The sequence below is a fragment of the Lactuca saligna genome, chromosome 6, assembly GCF_052625555.1.
Source record: "Lactuca saligna cultivar CGN05327 chromosome 6, ASM5262555v1, whole genome shotgun sequence".
NCBI lineage: Eukaryota > Viridiplantae > Streptophyta > Magnoliopsida > Asterales > Asteraceae > Lactuca > Lactuca saligna.
The window spans coordinates 147,273,549-147,283,718 of NC_136422.1; the positions used below are offsets into that span (position 1 = coordinate 147,273,549).

The following is a 10,170-nucleotide window of genomic DNA, read 5'->3' on the forward strand; positions in this document are numbered from 1 at the left end:
GAACCCCATAACTAGATCTTCATTTTTCTCAAGTTGCAACTTCGGTGTATTCAATTTCTCAATTGCAATACGAATAAACGCTAACACTACGAAATACGCGGATAATTCTCCGAAACCCTTTTTCCCGCCGCTCAAAATCCAAACAAGGATACGCATACTGACCCGGGAGTTGGCTGTCCAATCATTCTTTATCTACTTGCCCCAACACTAACCAATACCAGATTCCTGACTAAAAAAAACACCTGTCGTGGAGACATTCATCCTTCTCAAACAAGTACTTCCCGCATTAACTCACTCTTACCCCTTTCCTCGATCACCGACATCTCTGGTCTCATGATTTCTTACCGCATATCTCTATACTCCACTTATAACTGCTCTTGACAAATCTTTGCTTTCTTACATACGGAACCCGGTTCTCCCCCACTTAGGGTTCGAACCATCACCAAATAGCACGCAACTAACCCATAACTATATTCTACAGCAAAATCGCACCGGCCCCCGGAAGGTGCTACACAACGCCCGATAATCCCCCCCTTAAGGAAATGAATCGACCTCATATACTCTGAACCTCTGGTGAACTCCTCAAGAACTTCTCGTCACGTCTGCCTCTAGTTGTTCCAAATCTCGTACCAATTTAGTACCAAACAGCTCAACTGCTCGATAACATCCCTGGCTCATAGACTGAACCATAAAATCATCATACCCCTCACCTCAACTCATCAACCAACACTCCAACACCGTGTTCATCCCAAGAACAGGTACTCACTCCCAGATTCAACACCCCATGGATAGAAAACTCTCTGCACCGCTGAACTCGACTGAACTCCCCACTGATACCACTACAATACCTCCTACTATGCTCAAATAGGTGTAGTGTGGTCCTCACACATCTTAGTCCCAACTGACTATCTGCTCATGATAAATCACTGCCTCGCGGCACACCTGCTACCTGATACTCTGGTGGGAAATCATCATCAATGACGACCTGCAGGGTTTACCCCTAAACCCAAAACCAAAACATCATGCTTCTCATATTTCACACGAGCATAATCAGTACCTCCCAGATCATAGGAGGTGACATCTCCTTTATCGACTGATTGTCCAACACAGATCGGAATTCTCCCTTCTCACTGACTCCTTACTAAAATACTCTGAGGGACTCTTGATCTCCCTCTCAAGGGACGCCTCAACGAACTTATTCATGACCGAATAATCGGAGAACCATAAACATACTTCACTACGACCCATGGTACTCATTTCATGACATCTCTTCTCAATATGCCCCGGTGTATGGTACCCTAACCATAACATCACTCCCCAATCCGCTCCGATGTATGGTACCCGGACCATAACATCACTCCTCAATTCGTTCCGATGTATGGTACTCGATCCATAACATCACTCCTCCATCCGCTCCGATGTATGGAACCCGGACCATAACATCACTCCTCAATCTGCTCTGATGTATGGTACCCGAACCATAACATCACTTCCTCAATCTGCTTTGATGTATGGTACCCGAACCATAACATCACTCCTCGATCGGCTCTGATGTATGGTACTCGAACCATAACATCACTTCCTCAATCTGCTCTGATGTATGGTACCCGAACCATAACATCACTCCTCAATCTGCTCTGATGTATGGTACTCGAACCATAACATCACTTCCTCACTCTGCTCTGATGTATGGTACCCGAACCATAACATCACTCCTCAATCTGCTCTGATGTATGGTACCCGAACCATAACATCACTCCTCAATCTGCTCTGATGTATGGTACCCGAACCATAACATCACTCCTCAATCTGCTCTGATGTATGGTACCCGAACCATAACATCACTCCTCAATCGGCTCTGATGTATGGTACCCGAACCATAACATCACTTCCTCAATCTTCTCTGATGTATGGTACTCGAACCATAACATCACTCCTCAATCGGCTCTGATGTATGGTACTCGAACCATAACATCACTTCCTCAATCTGCTCTGATGTATGGTACCCGAACCATAACATCACTCCTCAATCCGCTCCTTAGAACCTTCAGAATGCTTCCTGTATCAAGTATGGGTCCTCTGCTTTCAGTAGTACGGGCCCATACTACCTGCCACATCTACCCATACTTTCCACACGGACCATCCCAGAGCTTCTAAATAGCTGCTCGACCTGCTCTTTCACCAATCCCATCGCGCGTGCTCGCTCCCCAGCGAAATTCTCTATTCTACAAGCGCACTCACCTGGATCGGGTTACTCCCTAAGCTCTTTCATTGCCCTCCCACTTCTTTGCTATCAGCTGCTGAAGAGCTCCTAATGATGCCAGCCATCTACCTCCTGAATATCGTCATATTCACTTGGTAGCTGACTCCCATCATCGAGAGTTCCACAAAGCACAAAGCAAGCAGCATTCGAGCATCGAAGAATACATAGGACTCCCTCTCTGTGATAACTCCACCTTCTCGGCTCATCCTCGAAAGTACCACCAAACTCTGTAACTCTACCCCTCATGGGTTCTAACTGGATACTCTCACTCATCACATACTCAAAAGCATAACACATATAACAACGAGTCCTAGACTAAGGCATCACAAATCAGGCCACTCTAGTCCTAACATATGAAATACCTAGACTGTCTCTAGCATGCAATATTATCTCATAAGGTGCATCATAAATATCTCATAACACAAAAAAAAATAAGGGTATTTTGGGAAATCACCGTTCTGGCTCAGGCTGATTGTACACACTGCTCTTTCTTGCTTCCTCTTTGAACCCTTATTCATTTTTAGAAAATTATTTCCTTAAAACTTTTCTTACTTCCTCAGTTTGAGTCCAGATTTACCCGAAGGCGCATCCGAATCCCTCAAACCAAGGCTCTGATACCAACTTGTAACACCGTAAATTTCAAGACAAATTTTTCATTTAAAATAATCATTTTATTCTTAGAAACACTTGTTTAAAATCTCATTCATAGTTGATTTACAAAACATGACTCCATTTTCACTTGCATAGAAAACCAGGATCCTCCAAAATATGACTCTTTCTCTGGTGTGTACAATCAAGCCGGTGCCGTCCCGTGATACTGAAAGAAACCTGAAAAAAAAACATCACACAAAATACTGTAAGCACGAAGCTTAGTGAGTTCCCCAAAATACCACACATAACACATATTAGCCACTCGAGGCTATAACTCTATGGGTCCGTGCACCCAAACTCTGTGAACCCTCAGGCTCTAACTCTGGGAACCTTCCGGTTCCAACTCTATAAACATGCACAACATAAATCACATAGAAATAATGCAGTACAACACATCACGTACATATAGCATACAAATACTCTGAACACATAACTCTGGTTACCTACTCAAGGTAAAGTATAGTGAGAAGACCCACCTGGCAAGCAGAAAGCAGATATCCCCACACTGGAATCTCAAACTCGCCACCGCCTAACACGTAAAGCAAATATTCTCATGAATATAACTCTCGAGACTAGAATAAATCCTCTCATAACACCCTCTCATGGGTAAAAGACTAGTTTACCTCTCTCTTGGCCCAAAGGCCACATCGCTGACCAAACCCTAAAAGTCAACGACCAACCCTTGGTCGAAATCAAAGTCCTCAGTCTAAGTCAACCCCTGACTGACCCTACTCGTCGAGTCAACTCTGTGACTCGTCGAGTTCCCATAATCAGAACTTCATTCAATCTGCGACCTAACTCGCCGAGTCACCCCAAGACTCGCCGAGTCCAACAACTCTGAGTCCACTCGCACTCGACTCACCGAGTCATCCCTCAACTCACCGATTCTCGACTCTACCAGAGAATATTTGGGACTCTTCGACAAGACTCGCCGAGTCCAAGGCTATCTTCAACCTACTCGCCGAGTTGTTCTTCCAACTCGTCGAGTTCCAGGCCATCTGCAAGCAACTCGTCGAGTCGACCCATGTGACTCGCCGAGTATCACCGTTCTGAATCCATTCAGAAGCACTCCAGGCCATGCAATTGATCCAAAACATAGATCTAGCCTCCTACAACCCATCCATCACGTAAAGTGGCAAACTTTACGTGAATCCAAAGAGATCTAAGCCGTTTGCACATTGGGCTAGGATTTGGGACAAGATGACTCCATCAACCACTCACAAACAGGGACTTTCATGCACTCTAGACCTTCTCCCTTCCAGATCTGAGGTAGCAACCTCAGATCTAACCTCTAAACTCCAATACATCCAAAGATATGATCTCCAACATCCCCAAAATGATGCATCTAAGAAATAGCAGCTCAAAAAAACGAGATATTACCTCAAAGGAATGCCCTAATTGAAATGAGACTCAAATTCAAACAAAGCCCCTTGCTCCAAGCCTTCAATCTCCCAAAATTCCTTCACAAATACATTCTCCAAGCTCCACTCCATCCAACAATGGTGCTTCTTCGTGATTTAGGGGTTTCTGGGGCTCAAGGGGGGGGGGGGGGTGATAAAGAGGCTGGGAGGGAAACATAATGATCTTTATATAAGGCTCAACCCCGAGAATTAGGGTTTTCTCCACTCAGCGCCTACTCGCCGAGTCCATTACCCTGACTCGCCGAGTCGGCCACTTAACACGCGACCAAGTCGCGACTCTACTCGCCGAGTCCGCACATGGACTCGCCGAGTTACTCTTTCCCAATTTACTCTTTTAGCCCTTCAACTCTACTCTTGATATTTCGGGATGTTACACCAAATGCCCAAAAGTTAAACAATGAACCAAAGCCCAACATGTGGCCTAATTTTCCAAATTTGGCCCAAACCTCTACATGGTCGTACCTCTCAGAATCCTCAAGGCCCACCAATTTATTCCAGTCGAAACATTTGACATTCCAATGATCCAACCTCTCATAATCCTCAAAGCCCAGTTATGGCCTATCTATGGCCCAATTTTCCAAATTGGGCCCAAGCCTTTTCAATGGGTCTTATCCTAAAGCCCCTCCAAATATTCTAGTCCATATACTTTTTCTTGGATGACCCATTAATAGCCCAATCACCAAAGCCTAATAGAAAGGACCAACTCAAGGCCCAAAGAAAATTAGGGTTTTCACATAAAATGACGATTAGGGTTAAGTGTTCTTACTTAACCTATTAAGTATTTAATCCATTAAGTCCATGAATCCACTAGGCCAAACATTCAACGTGGTCGGGCTCAATTCAAAATCCAGTGGTCCAAACATGCGGGTCCCGAAAATTCCAAATTACATATAAAAAATAGGGTTTTCTAAACCCTAATTAGGGTTTTCAACCCCATCACCCCAAATAGTCCATTTGTTAAGCTTTTAGGTTAATTAATTGTTAATGAAGTCGGACACCACCTACTACCACCTCGGGTAGTGGTGGTCAACAATGGATCGCGACGGCGACCGCCACTTCATGGTGGTGGTTATGAATTTTCTTGATTATTCGGACCACTAATTACAATTATACAACAATATCCAAATGAACACACACACAAAGTAACACATATACACTCAGCCACCCTTGTGGCGGCAGGCAGTTGTTGGAGGTGACAACCACCACCTCATGGTGGTGGTGGTGGCTTTTCTCATGAAATCCAGCCAAACAAACACCATGACACACACAGTCAGCAGAAACACACGCTTTGCTCAGGATAGGAACACCACCACCCACCTGGTGGTGTACGACAACAAAAATAACACGAATGACGGCAACATCAACGACTAACGGCGACAGAACTTCACCACGACAATGGCGACCTCGAACGACAACAATAACAACAACATAGGAACGGACCCGCTGGTGGTCCTCGTCGTCACCTACAAAGGAAGTAAAGTTGATCTGCGACGACAACAATGATGCTATATGTCTGACAACCCACTGATTCGACGTCACGTGTGGCCCTTCGTCGTTATTAGCACCTGCACCGATGATTGGCTTCGATCGGCAACACCGGATAGCTAGGAGGTGGCAGCGACCGGTTGGAGAGGTCATGGGTGGCGGCTCATCGTCTTCATTGGAAATATAATGGTGTCGGTGGCTTCTCGGTGGTTGATGACGGGTGCTTTGATTCAACAGGTAAAGAAGTTGCACCGGAAGTCGTAACAAGGAGGGTGGCGGTCGGTGGTTGGGGTTTATAAGGTGGCGGTGTGTGATGAGCATTACTTAGGGTTATGTTACGGGGTGATGGGTTATATACCCCATCTTCATGTAAACTTCATCCCATGTTGACACTATCAGTCCCTCCTTTCCATATCTTTTTCACACTGAGCCCCAAAATTTACCATTTATACCCTGAATTCTGAAATCCCTATCAAATCCAATCCTTAATTTACCCAACAGCTCTCAGTTTTCAAAATCTTTTCATAAGTCAAATACTTACCAAACAACCAACTATCTTCTAAATGTCTTTACAAAATAAATCCTAGAATTACACTTTAACCCCCCAAATAATCGAAAATATAATATTTGGCTCCCCAAAACCAACACCCTGCTAAATATTATGGATTTTAGGGTCACTATTCATTCATTAATTTTATCTATTTATTTATTTGATAAACGGAATGTTACATTGAATCACCTAACTTTACTTTGTGACAACAATAGCTCTCTTTATCTCTCTCTTAAAATCCAATATCATAAAACACACTAAGTGTATTGACATAGATTATCATTTTGTTGGAGAATTGGGTACTGTTGGTCAGCTGTATATACGTTTCGTGCCAACCTCTTTGCAAATCGCATACATTTTCACCAAGAGTCATCCATGTCATGTATTTGAGGAATTTCGTGCTAAGCTACGTGTTGTGTCGCCACCACTTTGCTTGAAGGGAGTATTAGAGATATGATTTTCTAATATGTGTTCTAATGATAAATATAAAAAATATTAATTATGAAAAATATTACAATAATTAACTATTAAATTTATTTATTATGGAGATTATTAATACATTTTATATTTAATGATAATAATATTCCTTATAATTAATACATTTTAAATTTAATTATTATAATGTTTATCATAATTAATAATTTTTATAGGTGTTATTAGGACATATATTAGAAAAATTCTCATGAGGGATATCAGACATAAGATCTCAAAGGATCTTATTCAATTTTAAATTATCGTTGTATCCATGTATTTTAGGACTTGATCATTTCTATTCCATGTATTTTAGGACTTGATCATCTCTATTTATGTACTATATTATTACTCAATGCACAAATATATCGTGGTGATTTACCTAAATCTTTTAAATTAATTTCATTGATAGACAGAAAACATAGAAAATTTTCGTTTATTTCTAAGAAGGCAACATATATTTTATTTATATAAACCTGTTTCGAGATTGTCAAGTTTTAATATCATCGTACAAAACGAACATCTACAAATCATTCTTTTTTCCATACGATATTCTTGTTGCCTTATTGTCTCGTCGTTCGCCTCTAAGAAAAATAAAAAAAAGTTGGCGACAACTGTAACTTCTTGTTCAGTGAACAGCATATGCAAAGTTTCCCAAAACATTTTTCGAGTATATATATAGGCGAAATCGTTCAAACAAACTCATCCCACTTTCTCAATATGGCTGCCTTCCACTTTGCATTGGTACTACTAACTTTGCTTTCGTTACAATTCTCCGAAGCTTCTCGGCTTAGTCTCTTTGCTTCGACTAATGATGCACAAGCAGCCAATAGCACGAAATGGGCAGTTCTTGTTGCCGGTTCAAATGGGTACTCCAACTATCGCCATCAGGTGCGTCCTTAGTTTACTTAGCTTTTTGTTTACTAGCTAATTTTGCTTCTAATAAAGTAGACTAACAACATTAAAATTTTCATTGACTTTAGGCGGATGTTTGTCATGCATATCAAATACTGAAAAGGGGTGGTTTGAAAGACGAGAATATTATCGTGTTCATGTATGATGACATTGCGAATAACACGATGAATCCAAGGCCTGGTGTCATAATTAATAGTCCCAACGGCTCCGATGTTTATGCTGGTGTGCCAAAGGTATGGTAACTAGCTCAATAAAAAGCGTTGCAAAAGGTGATAGTCATAAGTCATATATTGATTTATCCAAGTTTTATGTTCATTCTAGGATTACACCGGAGATTACGTGACAGCAGCCAATTTCTACGCTGTGCTTCTTGGCAATTCCTCGGGATTAACAGGTGGAAGCGGGAAAGTTGTAGCAAGTAAACCCGGAGATAAGATCTTTGTGTATTTCACCGATCATGGTGGCCCTGGACTCCTCTGTAAGCGTTTCCACAATTTGCTTATATATATGTTCTTAAACATTCAATTATTAATAGTACTATTACTAACACAACTCTTTTGGTTTATGTACATAGGTATGCCGAACTTGCCTTACATTTATGCGAATGATTTCATTCAGGTTTTGAAAACAAAGCATGCGAGTGGTACATACGATGAGATGGTAACACCCTTCATTTTCTTCTAACGATTATAAATGATACTAAAACAGTCAGGATGAATTTAATCGTTTGTGTGTTGAAATATAGGTGTTATACGTCGAAGCATGTGAAAGTGGAAGTGTTTTTGAAGGCCTGTTGCCAGAAGATTTGAATATCTATGTTACAACAGCATCGAATGCAAACGAAAGTAGTTGGGGTACATATTGCCCTGGGTCGTTAACTCCCCCGCCTCCGGAGTATAACACTTGCTTAGGTGACTTATACAGTATCTCATGGATGGAAGACAGGTACTTTTTTAATCCGTTTACCTTTAGCAACACTTTTTGCAACAGTATCACCATCACATTGATTTGATATGTCGTTCCATATATATGTTTGGGTATCGTGTTTTCTTAGTGACGTGGCAGATTTGAATACTGAAACGTTAGAAGAACAATACTTGAAGGTTGGTATTAGGGTTTTTTTCTTCATTCAATTCAAAAGTCTTTTAAGTGTGTCAAGAAGGTAGAAGTCTTTATACGACTTATTTGTTATGGAAAATTGCATAAATGTTTGTAGGTAAAGGCAAGGACTTTAAATAACAACACCGTGGGATCTCATGTGATGCAATATGGTACACAACTCATAAGCAATGAGACTGTTTCGGTTTATCAAGGTTCTGGGACTTTGAACTCCACCTCGAATACATTCCAATCAATAAGCTTCATGGGCGTGGTTGAGCAAAGAGCTGCAGACGTTTATTCAATGCGGAAAATGGTAAGTGCACATAACTATGTGATTGCTAGGGGATTAAGCACTCTAAAACAAGTTGCCCCAAGTTTGAATATCAATCTTCGTGACACATTTAATTAATTAAAGCCTTTCCTAGTAACAAATTGACATAATTTCATATTCTACAGTACGAGAGTTCAACACTAGAAGCACAGCAGAAGATTGAACTACTCAAGGAAATCAAGGAAATAACTTCGCATAGGGCACATTTGGACAGCACTATCGAATCGATCAAAGGAGAGTTGCTAGACCAAGAATACCTAAAGGAGAGAGCTCCAGGATCAGTCCTAGTGGACGATTGGGATTGTCTTAAATCCATGGTGAACATAAAAACTCGATACTTTTGGTTCATTTTACAACCGTTTTTGTTTGTTCTATATGATTGTTGCTAACTTTTTGAACGTTTGATTGATTAATTCAGATTCGAACATTTGAGAAATACTGTGGATCGCTAACTCAATATGGCGTGAAACATACAAGAACATTTGCTAACATGTGCAACAATGGTGTTACGATGGATGCTATGGATGAAGCTTCAAAGGGAAGATGTGGGTCTTATAGCATGGGGAAGTGGAATCCTGCGACAGTTGGTTATAGTGCTTAATCGATATATAGGATGGAATATGGAATAATGGTGAATATAATTATATAAGTAAAACCGATAACCATATGTAGTGGTCGTTATGTCCTATCTATCTATGTAATTTTAATTGTACTTCTAAATATCAATGGGAATAATTTTTTTTGAAGATAAAAATTTGATAGAAACGCCATGCCAACACTTGAAAAAATCGGAATATTGGTCGGTCATTAACAAAGTCTATACTATCACTCAAATTGAGGCCCACAAATATAATTTCATCGACTTTGCTCTATTTATTTCAATAGCTAATTTATCTCATTTATTTAGTTAGTGTCATTAATCCGGTATATTAAGTAACTTTTATCTAGTTTGGTAGTAGTCAATCTAACAATATAATTAATG

The 10,170-nt window shown here is 40.8% G+C and overlaps 1 protein-coding gene across 1 annotated transcript; it reads left to right on the plus strand.

Moving 5' to 3' along the window:
• Positions 1–7,878: 7,878 nt before the first annotated feature.
• LOC145000481 (vacuolar-processing enzyme-like) lies at positions 7,879–9,789 on the plus strand. The gene is made up of 8 exons (XM_078959716.1): positions 7,879–7,989; positions 8,078–8,234; positions 8,331–8,416; positions 8,502–8,701; positions 8,811–8,859; positions 8,973–9,170; positions 9,314–9,505; positions 9,607–9,789. Exons 1-8 carry the CDS (start codon positions 7,894–7,896, stop codon positions 9,787–9,789), a joined length of 1,161 nt encoding a protein of 386 aa, XP_078815842.1. The 5' UTR covers positions 7,879–7,893.
• Positions 9,790–10,170: the final 381 nt, after the last annotated feature.